Consider the following 25359-nt stretch of genomic DNA (forward strand, 5'->3'; position numbering starts at 1 on the left):
GACAACTGACATGGGCTTTAGTACGTCCTCAAGGACTCTCCAGCTCATGCTTTTGAGTCATAGCTTATTCTTGATTTTACTCACTTTACATCCATCTGCTCTCCCCAACTGCCTGCCCTATATATACATTTTCCTTTCCTGCAGCAGTCAGCATGCAATCAGAGAAGCGGAATCACTATATACACATATGTGTATATATATTATACACACCACACACACACACACACACACACACACACACACACACGTGATTCTGCTTCTTGGATTGCACCCTGACTGATACAACAAAGAAAATATATAATGTAGGGCAGGGGTTCTCAATATTTCAAAATCCACGTATTTTTTAAAATGTTTTGTGTGTGTGTGTGTGTGTTTTTGTTGTTGTTGTTGTTTTTGTTTCTGGTTAATCTTAACCCGAGGATATTTTCCCATTGATCTTTTAGAAGTAGTGGGAGAGAGAGGGAAAGACATCCATTGGCTGCCTCTTGCACATACGCCCCAACCTTTGATCCACAGGCCGGCACTACCCACTGACTCAAACTGGCTAGGGGCTCAAAATCCATGTCTTATTTGGGTAAGCTCATCTTCTTTCTCACCCCACTAGTTATGACGGAGATCTCTCTTAGAGAAGTATGCCCACTAGGTTAAGGAATCCTGGTTTGGTGGAGATATATGGATGATGTTCCTTATTGTAGTTTATATTGTTTAACATGTTATTGTTTTCACTTTAAAAACAGAACATTATTCTATGGCAATAGCTATAGGTTCCGAAATGAAACACATCCACTTCCACATATTCTTAACTGTTCATTCTTTTCCACTCTTTGCCCCTCCCCATCACATTTTTGGAGGATAAAGATTAGACATTCAGGTTCCTCTTTCAGTTTGTATGTAGAAAGTCACAAGAGACCATAATTCACTAACACCCAAAACAAACCAGTTAATCTACATAATTATAGCTTAAAAAAAAAAAAAGACATCAGAGGGAGGAGAGCACAGAGAAAACTAAGTGAACTGAATTTCAGACGGGACAATCCTTCATGTGAGAGAAAAGATCCATGGTGGTTCTCACCCCTGACTAAAGTGTAGAAAACAGGAATAAATTATGGTAATTGTAGCAATGGTAAGGAGAAATCAGCCTAACTCTTAACTAATTTTAATGGCAATGTTGGGGCTTATGTGACAGTTTAGAATCCACAGGAATCAGACCCAGGCCAAAGAGAAATTATATATGATCTGCAGGAAGGACTAACACCAGAAAGGACAAATATCTGGGCAAATTGACAAGACATATGTATTTTAGTACCTTTATTATATACACTAGAGGCCCAGTGCATGACATTCGTGCACAGGAGGCAGGAGGAGGTGTCCCTCAGCCCGGCCTGCACCCTCTCCAATCTGGGACCCCTTGAGGGATGTCCAACTTCCCATTTAGGCCCAATCCTGTGCATGAATAGTTAGACATCCCTCTCACAATCCAGGACTGCTGGCTCCCAACTGCTCACCTGCATGCTTTTTTCATTGCCCCTAACTGCTTCTGCCTGCCATCCTGATCACCCCTTTACCACTCCCCTGCCAGCCTGATTAATGCCTAACTGCTCCCCTGCCATCCTGATTGCCCTGACTGCCTTCCCCTGCAGGCCTGGTCCCCTCCCAACTGCCTTTCCCTGCAGGCTCAGTTGCCCCCAACTTACCTCCTCTTCTGGCCTGGTCACTCCTAACTGCCCTACCTTGCAGGCCTGGTCCCTCGCAACTGCCCTCCCCTGCTGGCCATCTTGTGGTGGCCATCTTGTGTCCACATTCAGGCATCCACTTGGACCACATGGGGGCACCCATCTTGTGTGTTGGAGTGATGATCAATTTGCATATTACTATTTTATTAGGTAAGACATATTCCCAATTTTTAAATGTCAAAAAGACCTACAATGTACAACATGTAGAAATGAAATATAATTTCATTTATATTTATAATATAAAGAATTGGGAGATGGGAATTTATTTTTTTTCTCAACTCAAACTACTGTTTCAACAGTCAATTAAAGAGTGCTGTTGTAAATTTTTTATCCTATATAATAAAAGCCTAATGTGCTCAGTGTCTGACCATTTGACCAGTCACTATAATGCGTACTGGCCACCAGAGGGCAGACACTCTGACCAGTATGTTAGCTTGCTGCTGGGGTCTGGCTAATCGGGACTGGGCCAGAGGAACCAGACATGCCCTGAAGCCCTCTTGCAGTCCCTCCCTGGCCCTGATCCAGCACCCTCTCGCAATCCGGGAGCCCTGGGGGAAGGGGTATGTTGGAGAGCCAGTTTTGGCCTGAACCCTGCAAGTCAGGCAAAGGGACTCCACCAGTGAATCGGGCCTCTTGTATAGTCATAAAATAGATAATATTATTTGAAGATAGACTGTAATCATTAAAGAGTCAAATTATAATTTTGAGATCAATCACTACATTTAACATAGAAAAAAAGAGCTAGAAAGACGATCTAGGAATTTAAATGAGATATTAAAAAGACACCCATTTTATTCCAAAGAAATCCAGAAACAAGGCATAGAGAAACAAACGATAGGAATGAATGGATGAAAAGAACTTCCCTCAACCACTATTACCGAACACTGAGTGGCTTTGGAAATTAGCTTTTACTATAGACTTGATCATGGTTTACATGAACTCATCCTAAAACTACGAGGCAAAATTGAGCTACGTGTGAAGCATATACTGCAGTTAAATCATTTTGATGCAATTAACATTGTTTGAAGCACAAATAATATCAATCTGCTCTATACACTTGCCATGCTGTCAAAAGTTAAAACAAGATTTCCATTCCTCTTATCATTAGACCTGCATTGCAATTGTTATTACATCTTACATTTTTTGTCAATTAAAAATTATGGATATTTGTTTCTCTCTTGTTATATAAGTATCTACTTAATATCTACTTATATATGTATCTATTCTGTGCACAAAGCCTAAAGTATTTATTGTCAGCCCTTTCTCAAAAAGAAATTGTCCATTCCTTGTCTAAAGCAATGTTTGCCACAATTGGTACTTTGTATTTTGATTTGGAATTACATACATTCTAATTCAGACTACTACTTGAGTGAGTCACTTGGAGATGAGGAGATAGAAAGGGAAGCTGAGAGTTGTTTCAGTCCTGAGGTTAAATAAATTAAAGCTAACATTAATTGCACACATGTGATCTGTCACAAACACTCAGGTAATTGAGCACTTTGCATGTTTATTTGCTCATTGAATACAAGAATCTTATGAGGTGGGTATTATCCCCAACCCCTATTTGATAGAAGCTGAGAGCCAGTTGCCAACTACCACGTTGATAAGTAAAATGAAGCCGAGGCTTATAGGATTTAATCCAGCAACAGGGCATCAGAACCAGTATCTGCCACACCAGTCCGTGGGTCAAAGGCTGATAGACACAGGTCATTCATTGCTGGGGTGAGAAGGCAGCGGGTGATCCAACAGGAATTCCTGAGCTCTCTTGGGGAGGACAGGTCTACCAGGGGACACAAACTGTTGAGGTCCGGGGGGGGGGGGGGGGGGGGGGAGGGGAGGCTTGTCAACACTCATTATTCCCCCCTTCCCAGGAACAGGACTGTTTGCCACTTCGACCTCTTGAATAAATTCTGAAGCAGAGTGTTCTGATGAGCGTGTAAAAAAAAGTGGGGGGGAACTTTTGGAGAAGTGAAGGACAGCAGTACGGTGGGGAGAACCTTGGTCTTAGGGAAATCTGGTCTCTACATACACACACACCATCCATCCACCCATCCGTATCTTTATAGTTGTGACATAACTCACATCCACACAAGAAGCCCCTACGTATGCATTCGCAGGGCTTAGAATTGAAACACCATGATAAATGTCCTCAGTCTTCTTTAGTGGACAGTCAAGAGCGTTTCGGGAGCCCATCACGAATACAAATCACACGCAGACCACCTGTGCTCTAGGCTAACACCCGCAGCCCCCCACCGGCTACTTCTCTTCCCCCCCCGCCCCCCAACTCGTCCCCTCCATTGCTTCCCACCCCCAATCCCTTCTGCCTCCCCGGGGCAGGACCGCGGAGTCCGTGCTCGGCCGCGCGCGGGTTCGGAGCCGTGGTCCCCGGGGAGGGCTTATCCTCTCCAGGAACACGTCCCGCCGTCCACTGGCAGTCGAGTCACCACCTCTGTCGGTTGGTAGCGGCCGCTATTGCTTTAAATGGACAGAGTATGTCGAAACCGGGGAGGAAGGGAGGTCAGGAAGAGGAACTCAACTGCCTTTTGATAACTGCCCGCCCGGCCGCCTGCCTGCCCTTCCCCGGGACGCGCGCTCCGCGGGGGGAAGCGCCGGCGGCGGCCGTTGTCCCGGGGCGCGCGGCGCCTCCAGGTTTCGGGGCGCCTACCTCGGCGGCGAGGGTCCCCCCTCCCCCCCGACCCCCGCAAACGCAGGGTCCCCCCGACCCCCCCCCCCCGACCCCCGCAAACGCCCCGCCGCCGCCCGCGGGCATTGGGCTTTGTCTGGGGCGCCGCCGCCGCCGCCGCGCTCGGGCGCTCGTTCGCTCGCCCCCGGCTCCCGGTGCGCAGGCTGAAACCCGAGCTCCCATTTCCTGGTGGCTTCTCTTAAAGCGGCCGCGGGCCGCGCAGCCAAACAAAGGCCATTGTGTTACTTCCTCCCTCGGACCCGCGTCCGAGCCGGCGGCATGCCCCTTCCCCGGCCATTGTCCCCGCGCCTGCGTTCGGGGGCGGGGGGCGCGCCGGGGGCCGGTCCAGGTATCCCAGATGCGGAGCCGGGGTCGGTGGGAGGCGTTTAATAAACCTGTTTGGTGGTTTCCTGGGGTTCCCCCCCACCCCCCCCCCCCCCCCCCCCCCGCCCCACCATCCCCGTGTAACGTTTTTTTGTTTTTTGTTTATTTTTCGAACCGCGTCTTCCTGGAGCGAGGCGATGGTTTGGCTCAGCTTGGGAAGCCCAGGCGCCCGGGCCGGTGGAGAGGGGCGCGCGGCGGTGGGTGGGCTGGGAGCGCCGCCCGCCTCGCCCTGCGGCCCGGCCCCGCGCGGCCCCGCTCCCGGGGGTTTCCTCCGCCCGCGCCCCTCCCTCTCCACCTTCCTCCACTCCCCCCACCCCTCTCCGACCGGCTTTTATTTCCCCGATGCCGGGCTGTAACCCGAGCTTTTATTTCCTGGTGGCTCCTTTAAGAGACGGAGCTCAGTGCTGGGAATCGGCGTCAGTTGCTGCCCCGAAACTCTCCAGATCAATGAGCAGCGAGCTCTCTCAGTTCTGCCTTTCAGTTTCTCTCTTCCAGGAAGGAAAACATTCGAGAGCGAGCGAGCGAGCGAGAGCGAGCGGCGGGAGGGAGGGAGGGCGGGCAGGCGGGGGGCGGGGAGCGCCGGCCGCGGGTGGGAGGAGAGAGCGCAAGGCCGGCCGCGCTGCGCCCCGGGTCGCCGCGCCTCCGCCGCGCCGTGACCTGCAGACCCCGCCGCCGCCGCGCCGGCCCGGCTCCCACGCCCCCGCCGCGCGCCCCGCGCCCCGCGCCCCGACTCCGCCGCCGGGGCCCCGCGCGCCCGCCGCCCCGCCCCGCAGGACCCCCGGGGGCGGCCGCCGGGAGAGATGCTGGAAGAAACTTCTTAAATGCCCGGCGTCCGTCCGGCTGGCCGGCCGCGGAGCGTTTCTGGGTTTAGGGGAAGAGAGGAAAGGAAAGTGGAAAAAAACTGAGAACTTCCTGATCTCTCGCTTCGCTGTGAGACATGTCTGAGACTCCTGCTCAGTGTAGCATTAAGGTAACGATCTTCTCTCTCCTCCTTCCTCCGGGACCCCAAACCCCTTGGCGCTGCACCCACCGGCCGGCCCGGGCAGGGGTGCGGGGCGCTTCCCAGGGGGGCTGGTTGTAGTCGCTGTGGTCTCAAGCAATTGTTTTTCTTTTCTTTTCTTTTTTTGGGGGGGGGGGCGCATTGGGAAGGAGCTGCATGCAGCTCGCGGCGGCTGTTGTACCCTTTAGGGTAACCTTGCTACTGTCCCCCCTTCTTCCCCCCCCCCCCCCCATCTCCTGCCGAGCCCCCCTGTAGGTTCCATCGCCCCCAACCCAGCCTCTTTCTTTTTGACAATGAGATGCCCGTACCCCTTGGCCAGGAGGAGCCCGAGTGGTCGCGAACTGTAAAACACCCCCGTCATTAGTGCGCTTTAAAAAAAACAAAAAAAAAACAAAAACAAAACAAAACTAAAACCTGCTCCCTTACTCCTACTCCCAACATGTGACTGAAATGTAACTTTTGTTCCCGAGGGTGGTCTCTTTAGGCAGGATTTACCCCCCCCCCCCCCCATTGTAATTGCTAGCGCTTGTCGGAGAGAGACAGCCCTGGTGTCAGCTTTTCCTGGGCATTGCACAATGAATGTTTTTCTTTTCTTTTCTTTCTTTTTTAAACCAAGGTGAATAAAAGTTGCTGAGTGTTCTTTTGCTCAGATGCATAGGAAAGTTGAGCAATCCCCCAGTAGAAAAGTCCTGAGATGCAGGGAGAGAGGGAATTCTCTTAAGTGAAGCAGAATGACCTTCCCCGTGTGACAGTGCGGAGAGGGAATGGAAGAGGAGAAACCTCCCGGCTTTCTGGCCATGTTTTTTGCAGGATTGTGCATGCAGGATAGTGGATGTCTGCAAACACTTACAGGTAGTTTTGTGTGTGTGTGTGTGTGTGTGTGTGTGTGCGTGTGCATCTGTCCATCTACGGATCTATCTAGGCTTGGCGGTGCTGTGTTTTGTTGCTTCTCAGAAGTTGTTGGAAAGTTTGCCACCCCGGAAAGTCAGAATGATTTTGCCCGTTTCCAACCAGTACTTTTCCCCGTGGCTGCCTTTCTTGTGCACTTTATTTATTTCAGGGTTCCATCAGCACCTGGCGGGGGGGGGGGGGGGGGGGGGGGGGGGGGGGGAAGCCGCCTGCTTCTGAGAGATCCTGAACCCGCTGAAGTTTGCTTGGTTTTTGCTCTGGCCCATTGAGTATGTGCCCATTGAGTGGACACTGCAGAAACAACGAACCAATAACCTGCCTTCTTTATCAGTGGGGAATTAGAAGAACCTTTCCTGTCTGAACTGCTTTTCCATGAGAATCGGTTTAGAGGAAGCACGGTGTTTTATCATACCGGCTTATTAGATTTTCCTACTGATATTCAGATTTTGGTGTTTCTTACCAGGAAAGAGTCTCATGGATTTGAAGTAGGGCTCATGTGAACTGAAAAGGTGGCTTGCGTTTCTTTGTGGGTTTTTTGTTTTGTTTTGTTTTTTTTTGCCTCACAAAATTGCCCAGTGGGACTTTCAGGCTTCTGTGTTTGTACACATCTGGGGGCGGCAGTACTTCTGTGATGGAGGGGCGGGTGAGAATAAAGAAGTTAGGGTAACTTTGATACTTTGAAACCAGTTTCTTTTGCTCTGTGAATTAGACTCGTCCTCACAGTTCAGGAAAATCCTACCTGGCGGATAATCTAATTTATTTGGCACTTCATAATACAAACACAGGCAGCTAAATAATAGGAGATTAAATCCCGTAAATTGTATTTAGAGCACCAGTAAATCTGACATCGGGAAAACCTGGGCCAACAATGGGCGAAACGGGGAAAAAAAATTCTGTGACTTTTCTTGATACTTCTTCTAAAGAGACTATTATCCTCACTATTCCGATGGGCTCATGTTTGTGTGCTGCCGGTAAGAGTCCTACCAAATGGCCGTTTCACTGTATTTTCGTGGGAAAAGAGCGCAGGAGACCCATCCCATACCAGTGTACAGAACCGTTCACAATCCAGACACAACACGTTCTTAAATGGGACATAAAAACTGCGGCTGTCGTTTGCATATCATTTCTTTTCCTCATTGCTTACCCTCTGAGTTCTCTTTAGGTGCCTCTTTTCGTGACTGTGTTTCTGCGGGATTAAAATAAATGTAACGTTCTTCTCTAGTAACAGAAGTGCCGTCTTTTCTTTTGGATTGCTCTTTATGGGACGAGTATACAGACTCACTGACTTCCTGGACCGCATGTCTGTTTCCACGTCCTCAAAGTGTATTTTCCCCGAGCAGTTTGTTTAATTCACAATGTTCCCATAACAAGCGCTGGAGATGAAGGAGCGGGATTATTCCAGGTCAACTGAAAACGTTCTGGCGATGTGCACGGTGTTTCGTTTAGCCCTCGGGATGTGGTATAACAGGGCATATAATAAGATGTTTGCTGGGAACCCGCAAGCAAGCACTGGGACAGCTTCTAGAGTCCGGCACACAAAAACTTTTCTGTGGAAGGCAGAGTGGATGTCAGAAGCTTCTCAAGGATGCAGACATGTGACACGGAAGGTCTGTGTTTGTGGAGAGATCTCCCTCGCCCCTCCTCACCGAAACTCGCCTCTCTTGCTCTCGTGCCTTCCAAGCAGCTGGTCAGCAGGTAGGCAGGCAGCCCCTCGGCAGCTGGGGTGATGGAGCACAGAGCAGCCTGCCCAGCGGCGGACACAGAGGGAAGGACTTTGTTTACTTGCCTTAACAGAAAAGAGAAGTGTGCCACTGAGGTGGAATTTCCAAGGTGAAAGTTTCTGAGTCAGTCAGTGACCCCTTTTGTAAGCACCGCTTTATGTGGTGCTGGTTGCCAACAAATGCCTCATATCGGCGTGTATATTCCTTTTGTGCTTTCTCAGCATGCTATGGTCACCTCAGGGAGTTAGCATCAGACCTGGGTTTTACAGCAGAAGACAGGTTGGCCAGCTCAAGGTCACCTAAACCATCACCGAGCCCCACTCTTTCTCTGCATTGGGCTGTCTGCATGTGTAGTGGCATTAAAAAAAAAAAAAAAAAATATATATATATATATATATATATATATATATATATATATATATATAAATAATTGATTTTTCACAGAGAGGAAAGAAGAGGAATAGAGAGCTAGAAACATCGATGAGAGAGAAACATCGACCGGCTGCCTCCTGCACACCCCCCACCGGAGATGTGCCCACAACCAAGGTACATGCCCTTGACCGGAATCGAACCTGGGACCTTTCAGTCCACAGGCTGACGCTCTATCCACTGAGCCAAACCGGCTTTGGCTGTAGTGGCACTTTCTTCAAGAGAAGGGAAATGCTTAAATTTCTGACCATGTAAGGACAGTGACAACTAACTACATAAAAAGGGGAATGATTTTTCCTCCTCTTCCACCCCCTTCCCCCGCAAGGATTGAGTGGCGGACTGTGCCGGTCACAGGAGAAAGGAAGAGGCTGTCTTTTCCATCGTCAGCCTTCACCTTCAAGTCACCTGTTCAGTTTTCAGTTCAGCCAAGTGGCAGCGGAAAGTGGTTATGGCCCAGTAGGCACAGTCCTCCAGGAGGCTTGGCACGGCTCTTCAGTCGGGGAGGGCGATCCAGAAAACAAAACCTAATCGTACAGTTTCTTTGGTTCCTCCCCCTGCTTCCCTGCCCTCTGTACGGGTTGGCTTTCTTAGCTGAGGAAATCTCTCTTTTTATTTTGCTGCTAACAGGAGACTCTCTGGGTTTCCCCTGTTGGACTCTGAGCTCCTTGAGTTGAGTTGCGATTAACTCTGTGTCCCAGTACCTACCTTGGCACGCGGCGCAGAAATGTTTCTCAGTAATGTTTGCTCGGACGAGGTCATTGCCCTTCCCTCTTGCCTGTCCCTGGGCACCTCGGGGTGACTTAACACCTTCCCCTACTAGTTTGCATGAAATATTTATTTATTTATTTATTTATTTATTTATTTATTTATTTATTTTTTAATATATTTTATTGATTTTTTACAGAGAGGAAGGGAGAGAGATAGAGAGCTAGAAACGTCGATGAGAGAGAAACATCGACCAGCTGCCTCTTGCACACCACCTACTGGGGATGTGCCTGCAACCCAGGTACATGCCCTTGAGCGGAATCGAACCTGGGACCTTTCAGTCTGCAGACCGACGCTCTACCACTGAGCCAAACCGATTTTGGCTGCATGAAATATTTAAATAGGACCCCCGACAGCACTCCCTGGGTGTGTCTGTCCAAAAAGAATCACCAGTGGAATTTTGGTGTCATAATAACGTTTATTATTTTGATTAAAAAAAAAAAGTTTAAGACTATTTTTGTATCTAAACAGAGAGACCAACATAAAAGGACTCGAGTCAAAGACACAGCTCAGGGACTTAGAAATGACCTTAGAAGGCTCAGCACTGCAGGCTCTGTTTCCCCCAGTGTCTTGTCAGTTGAATCAGGGAACTTTCAGAACTGAAAGGCCTTAGAGATCACCTGGGCCACCGCCCTGGTTTTATAGAGGAGGTCCTGAGATTCTGAATGGTTTGCCTCGGGCTGATTGCTGACTGGGCCAAGTTGAGAGCCAAGCAGGCCTCCTGGTTTGCAGCCCTATAAAAGGCCTAGGAAATTCGATACAATAGGTCGCACTCTCTCTGGCACTTCCTTGCTCGTTCCATTTTAATCACAAGCCAGCTGGTATGAGGGCGTGGAGGGCAAGGAAGATGGTGTGTGGGGGGAACATTGGGCCCAGTGGTATATTGTTAGATGTGAGGAGAGGAAGGAGTAGGAGCAGGGGCGGAGGGAGGAACGACTTGATGGACTTGTACTGATGCACCATTTGCAGCAATAATTTTATTTTTATTTTTAATTTATTTAAAAAAATATATATTTTATTGTTTTTTTACAGAGAGGAAGGGAGAGGAATAGAGAGTTAGAAACATCAATCAGCTAGCTGCCTCCTGCACGGCCCCTACTGGGGATGTGCCCGCAACCAAGGTACATGCCCTTGACCAGAATTGAACCCAGGACCCTTCAGTCTGCAGGCCGACACTCTATCCACTGAGCCAAACCGGTTTTGGCAATATATATATATATATATATATATATATATATATATATATATATATATATATAATTATTATGGTACAAAACACAGAACGTTGAATTTACTGTCTTAACCATTTTAAGTGTACGGTTCAGTGGCGTTAAGCACATTCACATTGTTGTGCAACAGACTTTTTCATTTTGCAACACTGAAATTCTATACCCCACAACCATTCACTTCCCAGCCGTTGGTAACCACCACTTTTTTCTTTCCTGTTTCTATGATTTTGACTGAGTGGAATCATTCATTATTCTTATTTCACTTAGCATCATATCCCTGAGGCTCATCGGTGTCATAGCATGAGACAGGATTCCCCCCACCCCCCTTCTTTTCTTTTCTTTTCTTTTCTTAAGGCTGCACAATATTCAAATTTTGTGGACATGCCACATTTTTCTTTATCCATTCATCTGTTTACTGGTTTACTTCCAGCTCATGGCTGTTGTGAATGAAGCTGGACAAGAGTGCGCACATCTCTTTGAGATCCTGTGTTGAGATCTTTGGGTATATCCCCAAAGATGGGGTGGGTGGGATGCAACATTGCTTTTTATAGCGTGTGAGGGACTGGTCCTTCTGCTAGAGCTGAGGGCATCGGACCTGTTATCAGAACTGAGGAATCCCTGAGTGGACCAGAGGCTCTTTTATCCAGGGGCAGCCAAACTTGCACCTTAATTTATGTGTGGTGAGCTCCCCTGTTCAAACAGCATCAGCTAAATAAAAACATGGCAGCTGGTCCTAGGGAAGTAGCTTACCTCCTTCGCACAGACAAGTCAAGGGTAAAAAAAAATACCCCAAAAGGGGGCACCAGGAGAGAGAGAAATGAACTAAGGACTGTAAACTCTGAGTTGAGCTGTGTTTACACTGAGGAAAACTGGGGGCAAGGGAGCAAGGGGGCTGTTGGGACTCAGACTCACTTGAAGAGCCTTTGCATTTTATTATCGATTTTTCCAAAGTGGCTCTTTGGTGTGGATCTCCCAGCTGATTCCGTGTCCAATGAAGCCCCCTAGGGTGTGGGGTGTACAGATGACATTTTTCCTTCTTTTTTCTGTGAATGCTACTTTAGAAGGAACAGTGGAGTTTGTTTTCTGGCAGAGCCCTTTGCTGCCCCATTTGTTGTGAGACATGTGTAAGAATCCAATCTCTGTGTGTATTTGTTGAATAGAGTGAGTGTGAGAGTACCCAGGGTTCCCACGCCAAAAAGGGGCCCAGCCTAACAACGGTTCGCTGCCGGCCCCAGTATTCGGAGAGAAAAACACCCGGCTAGATTGGCGAGACGTTAGAATTATAGCCTGTCACCCAGCGAACACAGTTTTATTGATTTCTGAACATACAGCAACCAAACTTAAGAACATGATGCCTAGTGGGGCATCTCAGGGTGAACCTCGGTACGCAGGCAAAAGCGACCTGCTTGTGTCATCACTGGTGAGAAACCAGTGCTACCGTGTGTTTCAGGCTGTTTCTTCAATGTCAGAATATTACCACAGATGTATTAGTTGCTCCATAACCCTCCCTAGATTGTGAAAATATACAGTTCAGCCTGGTCTCTGTCTAAATGATGTGGAATTTTCGGAGTATGGGCGGGGAAGGGGGGCTGACTAACGCTAGCCTGTGTTTGTCAGTTGTGGACTTCCAGATGAGCATTTCAGCTCACTCATCCTATGGACCAGGCCAAGGGGAAATGTAGAACTCGTGCGTTGTTGGAGCTTTATAAATTGTAGGCAATTAAAGGTGTTTGTGTACCGTTTTAGTGGTTTCTATAGTTCCTCCTCTTCCTCTTCCTTCATCATCATCATCATCCCCATCATTTAGTGAATGGTCGTTGCCTTAAGTGTTTTATTTAGATTTTTTCTCATTTACTTTTAGCAGCTCTCTGAGGGACGCATTTTTTCTTCCCATTTTACAAACAAGGAATCTAAAGCCCAGGGCAGTTAAGCCACGGATTGGCCTGAGATCTCACAGGCTGTACCTGGCAACCGCAGGGCTGGATTCTCCATCCTGGGCCTGCACATTCCAAAGCATTTTCCATGACACTGGTCTGAGTACAGCTGTTTGTATGAAGAAAATGAGGAAACTAAGAGTGAAGGGACGATGGTGGGGCTTCATAGCCAAGCGGAGAGGCAGGAATAGAGCCGCGGGGGGTGTTTCCTGCCGTCTTGACTCTTGTTCCTTCTCTGGTCTCCTCTGAAGGCGGGCTGTTCTATCCATTGCTCTCATAGAAGGGATGGCCAGCTGGTCACCCCGGGATACCTACGTTGGGACGAATGTTCGGATCTTCCGTTTGCATACTAGTCTGGGCATATTTTGCTTTCGGTGGGCTTCATTTTGGGCCCTTCATGTTTTCCTGAGAAAACTTTCCTTTTCCTCTCTGCCTCTCTCTTCTTCCCCCCAGCGCCTAAGTACTCCTTTGCTCAGTGGGTGACAGGCTGAAGCTGTCCTCATCCTGTCTTGCCTCGGGGCTGAACACCTTACCTGTGCCAATTCCTGGTCAGACTCTCCTCCTTCCACAGCTTTTCTCTTTCCTTTAAAACTCTGTAAACAGTCCACGAACACAAAGTTGGTGGTGGCATTTTAACTCTCTTTCATGTGCATCTTTAAAACTGACTTATAGGAATCTATTTGAAGTCTATTACGTGTTGCCTGATTGTTCCCCACTGCCAAAGGAATGATCTTTTTTTTCTTTTCCATTCACCTGAGAGTGTGACCATACTGGCCTTGTTTTAATTTACTTGAATGAAGAGAGAATTTTCTGGCTTTTACTGCACAGATCTCTCTAGTGCACAGCTGTAATGAAGTATGCTTTCAGAGCAGATATAGAGAAGGAAGCGGAGAGAGATGTGTTGTGGAGGTAATAAGAGTGGATTAAGAAAGCATAACCCAGATTTCTCCTGTAATAGATGAGGAAACTGAGTCCGGTGGCTTTTAGGTTATTTATTTTTTTAAAAACGGAATTTATAGGGGTGACATTGGTTCGAAAAACCATGCTTCAAGTGTACAGCTCAACAAAGCATTATCTATCTGCACACTGCCTCGTGCGCCTATTGCCCTAAGCAACATCTCTCTCCACCCTTTCCCCCCCAACTTTGCCCACGTCCTGGCTTTTAACTAGCCTGCCTTGGGTCCCATTGTTCATTGTGCCTGAGCCAGAGCCAGAATCAGGTATTCTGGCCTCGGGCCATGTCCCTCTAACAGTGTGGCAGAGGAAAATTGATAAAAAGCGACAAGAACTCAAAGTTAAATTCCTCTGCACAGCACCACACCATGACTGCTGATCTTTATGATCATTAAATATGACATCCCAGTTAAAGACAAACTTTACATGGTGAGAATTGGGAAGTGAGGAAATACTGTAATGCACTTTGCAAAGCTCTCCAACAAGAATGATTGGCATAGAATAAGGTTGTGCTTCCAAAGGCGACATTCCCGTCACCTGGACGAAAGACCTCTGAAAAGTACTTGCCTCCCCAGCGAAGCCGGGAAAGAGCTACCCAGTGGATCTGCACGCTCCCCAGACCTTGTTCTCCTCGGGGGTGTTTTCCCTCGGTGTGTGGGAGTCAGACATACGGAAAACGATCTCATTTCCTGACCGACCTGAAAAGGATGTGTCGCCCTGCTGGTGCGAGCGTGGTGGGTGCTCAGTGATGTAAGATTTTGATTCTTGTTTTATTCCGTTTGATGTTGTTCTTTAGTTCGTAACTGTGAAGGTGATTTCCCTCAAGGGGAATTGCAAGTTGTGAGAAGAGGCGTCCCCGTCATTGCCATCCTGTGAGAGCTTCTAGGGGAAGAACACAGACCCTGGAGTAGACAGAACTGAGAGTGAATTCTGGTTCTTGAACTTGCTCATCTTCATCTTGAACCTTGTACCTCGTCTGGAGTGGTAATAAGAAGACCTGTCTCTTAGGGCTGTTGGAATATGTAAATTCTCTCGTCCAATGCCTTACAGTGCTTTAAAAAAAAAAAATAAAAGCATTATACAGCTGTATAATGTGTAATCCTCCACATTATACAGCTGAGAATGCGGAGGCCAGAGACGTTAACCATCTCGTTCAAGTTCACATGGCTAGTTCATGGCCCTTCCCGAACTAAAATCTAGGCCTCGCATGTTGGCTGACTCCCAGCCAGTGTGCCTGTCACTACCCCACTGCGTTTCTCCCAGGGCTGGGGGTCACTCAGTCAATGCTCAGAAAAGCTCTCATTCTCACTTTAATTGAATACTCGTCTCAACAGCAGGAGAGACAAGCCAACTGCAATTATAGGATAATAAATGCCTTTTGCATCTTACAGTAAAAGTTTTGAGGGCATAGCCAGTATGGTTCTGAATACGTTTCCAGAGATGAAAGAAGGGGGGGAAAAAACCTAAGGCTGGAAGTTCTGTACAGTGACTCTAACTGGCGTTATTACTCAGCGCTAAAGCATTCCAACCTATTCAGGGATCCGCTTGTCCGCACAGTTGCTTATTATTTGTGACTCGGGCGAGTCTTGAAAGGGAGCATCCATTCTTCAGTCTGCTTTTGTTTAACAGGCGGTCCCATGTCTGTCTGACCACAGAACAGACACTGTTTGCTGTGGGGTGGTGAATTTCCAGTTTTAAGAGCGAGGGAATAGATGGCTCTTAGTGGAAGTTTATACAGAAGCATTGGAAAAAGCCAAATTTGTTACTTTGGGACATGTGGGAACCTTCATTTTTAGTAGATGTTAAGAGACTGAATATCTGTTTTGAAGTATCTGGGGATTTAAGACGCATTCCTGAGTTTTCCTGTGCATGTACATGTTAAACGAGAAGACTGGAAAAATGACCCTTTTTGAGGAGAGAATGTTAGCTGCCTCTTCCGCTGACTCCTTGAAGCCGGTGTGGAGGAGGAGGAGGAGGAAGAGGAACTTGTGAGACGTGCTCCTCCGCCCTCCACCTGGAAAACACAATGAACGTTTGTGATTTCTTCTTGGCCGCCTTGTACCTCCTCCGGGGGGTTTTGATGGGCTGTGTAGCCCTGTCTTTCTGAAGCCTGATCTGTAGAACGAGGTCAGTGATCCTGCTTCACTCACATCCCCTGTGCCCGAGGAAGTGGAAACCAGAGATTAGATGCTGACTGTAAAGTATTTCCTGGAAGAAATGAGCTACAGATAGAAATCAGCCTTGCAACTAAAAAAAATATCCAACCCCAAAGAGCAGCCTGTTTGTCTCAGAGGTTGCCCGTTTCCCTAGCAGGCCACCTTGTCCCCCCCCCCAGAGAAAGTGTGGGTCTGGGTGTGGCCATGGTGGCCCCCCAGAGGGAGGGCTCGGGCGGCCCCCTGGCTGTGGGTGTACTTGGGAACAGTGCCGGGACTCCATTGAAGAATCCAGATCAAGAGACAACTTAGAAGTAGTGTTATTTCAGTCTCATATTGAATAGCCAGATCGATAGATCCACCCTGGAGTGAGCAAAAAGAAACGTAATACAGATTTTACAAAAAAAAACAAAAACAAAAACAGGAATGGGAGTTTGCTAAGCTCTTCTCTGGACTGCTTTGAAGAGTTCAGACAAAGGAAGAAAACTTCTCCACATTAGTTTCTTACTCACTGTTGCTTCTAGAATCTAGACCATTCGTCTTCTTTCCCAGAATGCCCTTGACCGTCCAGTCCGACTCCTGCCAGAGCCAACCAGACTATGGTGTGTCTCCGCTCAGCCACGTGGACCAGCTGCGTGTTTTGTGTGTAGATTTGTGACCCCAGGCCGGGCACCCAAGGGGCAGAAGTGAGTTGTCCTTTCCTTGGGCCTCTTTGTGTGCTCCTGCCCAACTTCCTGCCGCAGAGTTGGCACACCTGGTTTTGGGAAGTGGAAAATTTTAAGGACCGGAGCCACGGTGTGTTTTGTCGTGGATGCGTCCTTCTTTTGACTTGAGATCTGAGAGATTTTTAAAAACCCATGTCATGAGTTCACTAGACTGGTGCCTGGCAGTGCTGGCACTCGGGGCTCTCCTGACTCACCCGTCCTGATAGTCATGGCCAGTGATGGGCAGGGGGCCGTGGGCCAGGAGCCGCTCTCCCTTTGCGCCTTTGGATCCGACGTATATTCGAAGTTGAGGCAAGGCAGGTGGGAGAGCTGTCATTTGGGGCATGAAAACCCTGAGTCATGTGGGTTCCCTAAGGCTGGCCAAGTCTCCTCTTCTCCAAAATATGGAGACCTCAATGACCCGGTGTGGCTGCCTGCATCTCAGATCCCCTGGAACGCTGCCAGCTCCTTGCCTGACGCTGCGCCATGTCTGCTGACTGGGAGACTCCAGGGTGAGAATAGAGACCATACCAGTTGGAAAAGTTAAGGGCCCTCTCCCTCCGAGAACCGGAGAAACGAAGGCTCGCCTCCTGAGGTTTGCAGTCTGCTTCTCTGCGCCTGCGAGGCCCCGTGCCGTTGGCAGGACGTGACCCGGACGCGCAGAAGTCAGCTGCAGGTCAGACACCGCGTTTGCACCCCGTGGCATCCAGGGGGAATGCTGGCGAGCACAGGGAGGCGGGGGTGGTGATCCTCTAATCGTTCTCAGCACGCTGTAAAGGTATCTCCCTTTCACCCAGACAGGCAGGGCGATGGGCAGAGGCGCCCGGGGTTCGGTTACATCTCAAGTAGGGCACCTATTAGCGCCCCCGTCTCCCATGCTCCCACCCGTGCTGGCACCCGCGGCTTTTCTAAGCGACCTACCCTAGAAAATGAACAAGGAGGCGCTGGCAGCAGTGGCAGGGTGTTTATCCATTGTTTTCTGGGTGCAGGACAGTGTGCTGCACTTGGAGATGTCTGGGTTAAGGCCTCAGAGGGAAAAGAACCTTAAAACCACAACAAGGCAGAAAGGCCCAGAGCCATGGGTGGGTGGGGGGGGGGCCCTAGAAGGCCTGTTATTCCATCAGAGAGGAAAGAGGGGAGCCCGGAGGGCACCGCCACTGTTCATGCTAGCCGGCTCATCTGAGAATCTGTCTTTTTTTTTTTTTTTTTTTTTTTTAAATATATTTTATTGATTTTTACATAGAGGGGAATTGAGAGGGACAGAGAGTTAGAAACGTCGATGAGAGAGAAACATCGACCAGCTGCCTCTTGCACACCCCCCACTGGGGATGTGCCCCCGCAACCCAGGTACATGCCCCTGACCGGAATCGAACCTGGGACCTCTCAGTCTGCAGGCCGACGCTCTATCCACTGAGCCAAACCGGTCCCGGCTGTCTGTCTGTCTCGAACATTTCGGTAAAATGGCCAAACGGAGCCTGTGTGCTTTTGCGGTTAGCCATGGCGTGGAGCAGCCCGATGGAGGGGAAAGATGGCTCACATTTCCACTTCAGCTGTGGGTGGATGACACGCAGTCCTCTTGCCTCTCCGTTCGTGCGTATCTAGGTTATAGGTGAAAGTGAGTTCACAGTGCATCCTGTTTCTCATTTGGATACATTTTAGGATGACCTGTGCTGCTCGGGGGAAGTCCAGTCCCTCGGCCTCGATGCGGGTGTGTGTGTACCGCTGGGCTAAGTGCCAAACGGGTTATTGGGAAGAAGTCACTTCACAGCCCCGTGGTCCCACGTTGGTGCCCGTGGTTCTTTTTGGGATTGGGACTCCACGTGGGGCCTGCGTTGACAAGATTCTGCCACTTGGGGAAGTTCTGGCTGCATACTTTTCCAGGCAGGGTAGGGCAAGACTTACCGTATTTCCCGGCGTATAACACGACCTTTGAAATGGAAAAAAAAAAGTCAACCGAAAATCGGGGGCAAAAGACCAAAATTGCACAAAAATCACCTACAGATCTTGATGGCAAAGTTAATCTTTTTCTTTGAAGTGTCGGGGGGGGGGGGGTAGTGTTATACAGTGAATATAGGCCTAAACCTATGTTTTAACTGTAAAATTAGGGGGTTGTCTTATACGCTGGAAAACACGAGTAGTCCCTCTGGCTGCCCATGGGGCCGTTGGCCATATTAGCACTTCAGGGGTTTCTAGTGGACTGTTTGCCAAAAGGGCCATCGCTGTGCTGGTCCTGGTGTCCCCAGGGCAAGCATATTAGGCTTTGGGGGGAAAACTCACAATTTCAGGCTCACTCTTTGCTTGCCTCAGTGTGCATCAATGGCCTCCTAAGTGAAGTGCATTGCAAGACTGATCCACACGCTAAAGCCTCAAAAGGAGCTTCTTTGGCTCCGGGAAATGTTCCTAGGTAGACATGAAAGGCTGCAGCTTAAAAATCCACACTGGGGGTTAGCATGAGCATATTCTAGGGAGAACAGCGAGAGGGTAGCCGACACCATGCCTTTATGAGCTATTTTTAGTTCTAGTCAGGACTCTGTTTCATGGCATGTGCTTTCTTGGGCATCATTCTGCTTTTATTCCAAGGGTTTGTTCTTGTGCCTGTTTGTGCATATATGCCCATATATGGCATGCTTATGGGATCATAAGTCACAGAAATTGTGCTATAATCTGATTTCTGGCCTCCAGAGTGAAAGATTGTACAAAACCCAGCTTTGTGGCAAAGAACCCTTATATATAGGTATAAAATATATGTCCTTGGAGGGTTGGCTTTTTGATGGGCTATAAACGGATTGTTAAGTAGCAATGTGAGAGGCTGTTAGCAAGTTGTTTCTAAGAGCATCTCCCTGGTCTGGTCTGGGAAGGCGATGTGGACATATTGCAGCTACGAAATGGCTTGCCCGCGGTGTTTACAGGTTGGTAGCTTATGCGTGTGTATTTCTGCAGTGGCCAGTGAACTGAAAAGATAATTTAAATGTTTATTTGCCCCTGTAGGAGTATCCGCATTTTACTGGTTTGTTTTTTAAGCTGGCTTAAATGAAGAGGTGTTTGGTCAGCCACAAGGGCATACATCAGCCAAACTTCAGAAACCTTCAGTATGTTTATAATTATGCCCAAAGTATATAATAGATGCTTTAAAGATTTGGAATATTTGGACGAATAGATAATCACCTCCCCATAAGCAAAGTAACATTCAGGTTCCCAAGTTTAGCAAAGCGGGGTTCCTATTGTGTGTCTACCCTAACTTGAACTTCAGGTGACATCACTGAAAATTGGTCCATACCAGTTTCTGCTGCTCTTGGATTTATTTTATTTTATTTTATTAAATTATTAACTGTGTACCTATCTTACTATTGCCTCCCTCTCTTCCCCCGCCCCCCCCCCCCCCCCCCCCAATATATGCCCTCTGTCTCCAGAGTTTTGTGTCCATTGGTTGTACTTACATGCCTGTATACAAGTCCTTCGGTTGATCTCTTATGCTCTTGGATTTTAATGAGAACTCTTTCTTGATTCCAGGATGCCAGGCTTCTACTGTGTTTGCAGCTGCTGTGAGAAAAACAAAAACAAAAACAGGTGTCTCTCATAATCCTCTGACTGTCCAGTTTGCCAGCCTGGCAAAGTCTTATTGTTATTGCTTTTATTCATTTATTTCGTCCTACCTAGGCCAGATACCGTCAGGAGGTGCCGATGAGCAGGATTAATGTGAGAGACGATGGCAGCTATTTCTGCTGGAGGTCTCTGTTAAAAGAATCCATCTAAGAATCTCATACCATGAAGATAGAGCTAAATAAAACTGTTCAGGGCATGAATCACTGGGGAGAATAGCCAAAAGAAGGAGCGTAAATGAGTAGTTCTGCCAAATCACCTCTCTGTCATTCTTCAAAGGCCAGCTGAAAGCCAGCGCTGCCACAAAAGCCATCCTGGACTGAGGAGGGAGGGATGCCTTCTCTGTCTACGGCATACTAACAGACTCACCTACCATTGCTGCTGCTTTTTAAAAAAAAAAAAATTTAATATATTTTTATTGATTTCAGAGAGAGAGAGAAAAACATCACTTGATGAGAGAGAATCATTCATTGGCTGCCTCCTGCCTGCTCCCTACTGGGGATTGAGTCTGCAACCCAGACATGTGGCCTTGACAGGATAGAACCTGGGACTGTTCAGTCCGCACGCAGGCTGATGCTCTATCCACTGAGCCAAGCTAGCTAGGGCCACCATTGCTCTGTAAGCTACTGGGTCGGAAGCTTCTGGAGGGCAGATGTACCATCTTTTGGGTCTGTAAGGCACCCCAGTGCAGGGGTCCGCACCCCGTATCTCTTACACCAGTGGTCGGCAAACTCATTAGTCAACAGAGCGGCAAACCGTGGCTTGAGAGCCGCAGTTTGCTGACCACTGTCTTACAGTGTTCTTTCTTCTCCATCTTGATGAGCACTGACACCCTTCCGGTCCCAGAATCTTCGGCTGCCTCCCATCTGATCATCTGACCTCCGCTCATGCACCTTCCAGCCCAACCTAACATGATTCTTTGCAAATAAAACTTTGTCACACTAGTTTCTTTCTGACTCTGCAGTTCAGGGTAAAACCCACTCGTTATCATGGCATGCGAGACCCACTACAGTCAGAATCTTCTTCAACCTCTCTCACTTCTTCTAGATCACATTATGAACTTTTATTCCTGGAATCTTCCCTGATCCCTTCTCTGCCCTTTTGTCATCTGAAGCCTTCTTTGTTGCTACAGGCACAGTGTTGAACATGCCTTTGTTATTTGCAATGATCCTGGTATATTTTAATTGTTTCTCATCCTCTAACTAGAGTGAAAGTCCATGAGAGCAGGAATCTGATGGGTTCGTTTTTATATTTCTAGTATCCAGCTCAGTGCCCGGCACCGAGAATGTCTGGTGTATGTTAGCTGAATAGAAATTTCAAATCAGCATGAATTTATTCCACTTCTACTATGGGGCTCAGTGGGCGCTAGGCTCTGTGATCCATAAGAAAAGTGTAAAAATAAAGACCTCGCACAGTTGACATCCTGAGCAAATGACCCTGGAAAGTAGAGGAAGGAAAAAAGGTAGACGCCTCATTATTGTTGCCTTGTCAGGACTGCATGGCATGACCGACCGACCAAACAGTGACCCCCAGCCCTGAGGTGTTCTCATGAGACTTAAGCACTGAATAGAATGTGCACCCACTTGATTGTCCGCTTTCCAGAGAGGAACATAAAGAGCTGGAGAAAAGTCTTGAGAACCTTTAAGAAGAAGCATGGACAGCCCAAAATGAATGAACTTCATCCCTTATTCATCCATTCTTCTTGGCTTGGCTCAAGACACCTCCTGGATGAGGGAGAGAGAACTGATGGCTGTTTGTTGCAGCCATGTGTAGTCTTAGCATTGCTTGCTGGGATCCTCTGGGAACCAGGGTCCTGTCACCGCTGTGTGGGAGTACCAGTTGTTCCCTACCCCATTCCTCTGCTAGCTGGTTGGTAGAGATAACTTGTGAGAGCAGCACAGTTCTCTGAGCCTTCTGTGATATCCGCAATGGCCTTCCCAAGTCTGTGATGGCTTTGCCAGTGGGTCAGCTCTTTTCAACCTTCTTCAAATCCCACGTTCTTGTCTACCTTATCTATGACGATGACCTCTTCAGACCTCTTATTTCACTCCCAGCATCTTGCCCTGGAGGCCTAAACCAGTGAGAATGACTGAGTGCACTACAGTACCAGAAACAACTCGAAGTCATATCTTATGGTTGGTATGACAGCCTCAACATTTCTGTTTACAGTAGACAACTCAGTGCTATTCGCTTAAAGAGGAGACTATTAGGAGAATATGATGGGGTTATGAGCAATCTGATAGGTGTGAAATGGGCCAGTCGGGAGAAGTCAGATATTTTTAGATAGAAGCAGATATACTTGGACCTTCCATACAAGCCCAAATGGCTCATTTTCTCTTTACTCTGATTGCTGTTGACATAGAGCAGAGATTAGGGACATCAAGATATGTGAAGTTTAACTTCCTGATCCCAGCCAGATCCCTGCGAGAGTTCTTTTACAGTTCCCTCCCGAAACTGACATCTGCCAGGCTTCCCATCTGCCACAGGCTGTCTTTTTCCACACCCACGTCGCTGCTGCCTGCCAGACCTACTGGCCTTGATGTCATCTTGGCCGCAGGTGGAGTCCCCAGGCTGCTTTATTCTAGGCCTTTCTGTCTTCTCAGGGGTCCAAGGTTGCCCTTGCCCTTCACAGATGGGGTCCAGTAGGAGTTGTGTGCCAGTTGGGGGTTGTTCCAGGAATGCTAATCTAAGCTCCACCTTAGGGAACAGCAGAGCACAGGCCTGTGTATTCCCAGCGAAAACGCACATTTATTTATCAAGCTGCCACGGTGGGGATGGCCACTAAGGGTGTGCCTTCTCTGAACACTCAGCACATACACCTCATCCTGGGACAATGTGCTGTTGTCAAGTTTCCTCCCACTGTTACTGTCCTTGCCCAGCGTCTCCACTGCCAAGACTTGTTGATATAGAGGCCATTTCCTTCCCCTTCCACTTCCTCTCTCCTCCTCCTTGCCTTACCCGATGCAATGGGAAGCTGACAGTTCAGGGGACGCGGGAGTTAGAGTTCCTGACAATTAGTCTATCACAATCTAATTTTGAGGCTGTGCCTGCCCATTTAGTTCTAGCAACCGGCCTCCGAACAAAATCTGAACCTTGATGACTCTGTTAGGGCTATCAGTCACTATTTTCACGTGAAGTTGCTTCAACATTGACCTGCCTAGGAGAAAATTTATTTACTTATTTGTTTACTATTATTATTATTTTTAATATTTTTATTGATTTCAGAGAGAGGAAGGGAGAGGGAGAGAGAGATAGAAACATCAATGATGAAGGAGAATCACTGATCAGCTGTCTCCTATACACCTCACACTGGGATTGAGCCTGCAATCGGACATGTGCCCTGACCAGGAATCGAACCTACATCCTGATTCATAGGTCGACACTCAACCCTGAGCTATGCCGGCTGGGCTGAGAAAATTTATTAATGAGCTATTGAATTGTGAATAGGAGTGGAATAACAAGTGTCCATGCCGTTGTGTGGGTGCCCCTCCCCGCCCAGCAGAAGTTACCATATTTTCTAAAATCTGCATTGTGATGTGTGAACTGGTAAAGGACTTCTCCCTGTTCTTTATTTATGTGGCAAGCCTTACCACAAAAATTTTTAAAAAGTGTGCTGTTATATTTTAACAATTACCTTTATTGGAAATAAAATTCCTTGAGATCAGGGCTGTTGAGCAGTAGCCTTGCTTCCAACCAGCCTTCCATTGCAGCACAGGTGACCAAAGACAGCACATCATGTGGCTTTTCTGAACTTCGTCCATTTTCCCCAACCCCTGGCTAGTGCTGAAGAAGGACTCCTTAGTGTTCTAGTCTTTCTTCTGGATAAAAGTTGCAAGGACACTTAAGCTGCGCTTCAGGACAGAATCTGATCACCAGCTGAGATCGGGAAGACATTTTCCCACTGTGGTATCAGATTATGCAACTGCCTGGCTAGGTGTGCTATCTCTGTTATACACACACACACACACACACACACACACACACACACACGTACATGCCTACTCCCTGGCTGTCTTCAGAGATGGAGGCCTGCTCCTGGCCTCCAGCTGTGCTGTGCTGAACTCAGGGCCATGTCTTCAGACACTGTACCTCTTTGCAACGCTCACTTCGAGGGTGATGTGACTTTGCGCCTCAGTAGATACACACCGCACATGCATGCATACATGTCTTTAAATAATTTTTCATAAACTCGCGTCCCCTTTCCTGGGGTTTACTTTAATTGCCACACTGCATCGAACCCATATGCATTCCCAGGACATCAGAATGCTGTGTACAACTCATAGTAGGAGGAGTCCATAACAGGAGACCTGCAGTTGCCACTCTCAACTTTGTGTTGTGACTTCGAAGTCTGATCTCATAGAAATTGAGGCGGGGGCAGATGGGCTTTTTCTTTTCTTTCTTTTTTTCAAGGCCCTGCTTGTGCCACCTCTTGTGCAATAGGATCATTACCAGCTATTCCCAGGCTCACTGCTGGCCTGCTTTTTCTCCTTTGCATCTCTATCCCCTTTGGTGTAGAAATTCTGTCTGTTATCAGCCTGCTTAGCTTTACCATTCACTTCCCTTCCTCCCCCTGGTTCCCTCCTCATCTTCCTGTAGTCTTTTCCTCCCACCTCTGTAAACTTAATCAAATCAATTTGTTTCCCCTTCCATCCATCATGCACTCATTCATGGTCCCCAAATAGAAACCATTGCCCTCCAGCACCTAATGTCTGGCTCATGAACCTTTAAAACAGGACGTGCTGAAGGGGGTTCTCCAAAAACACGCTTGCTCTTGGCCCCAGGATCATGGGCTCCGGTACCCTGGCCACCACGTGCTTGCCTTCACATCATCTCTTCCCTTTCTCTTTGCTTTTTGATGATTCTGCCCCAATCACATTCCTATCCCAGATGACTGTTTTAGTGCTTCTTGGTTTACCTTGGTTCGGTCATTTTGTACTTTCTTGTTTCCTTTTAACTTGAAGCTTTTCTTTTCCTTTGGAATACACTGATATTCCTGTTAATGAAAGATTATATCAATGTTCATTACCCAAATTTGCTAAGTGGACGTAATAGTACTGGGTACTTACATCAAGTACACTTGTCAAAAATAGAGGAAGGAAAGTTATTTTTTGGCAACTTTTGATATAGCAGTAATTCCAATTTGTAATTCTTGGGAAATTGT

The 25359-nt window shown here is 47.9% G+C and overlaps 1 protein-coding gene across 3 annotated transcripts in view; it reads left to right on the forward strand.

Annotated features, from left to right (window-relative positions):
* Positions 1-5180: 5180 nt before the first annotated feature.
* ETV6 (ETS variant transcription factor 6) overlaps positions 5181-25359 on the forward strand; it is a 222383-nt gene continuing 202204 nt past the window's right edge. Inside the window, exon 1 of one of the 3 annotated variants that reach the window (XM_036457844.2) lies at positions 5181-5770. In XM_036457844.2, coding sequence (XP_036313737.1) covers positions 5738-5770 — 33 coding nt within the window. In that variant the 5' untranslated portion in view covers positions 5181-5737. The remainder of the gene's footprint in view (positions 5771-25359) is intronic. The other 2 variants (XM_036457845.2, XM_036457841.2) reach the window with 2 other exon arrangements.

This window comes from Pipistrellus kuhlii, unplaced genomic scaffold, assembly GCF_014108245.1.
Source record: "Pipistrellus kuhlii isolate mPipKuh1 unplaced genomic scaffold, mPipKuh1.p scaffold_m20_p_3, whole genome shotgun sequence".
Taxonomy (NCBI): Eukaryota; Metazoa; Chordata; class Mammalia; order Chiroptera; family Vespertilionidae; genus Pipistrellus; species Pipistrellus kuhlii.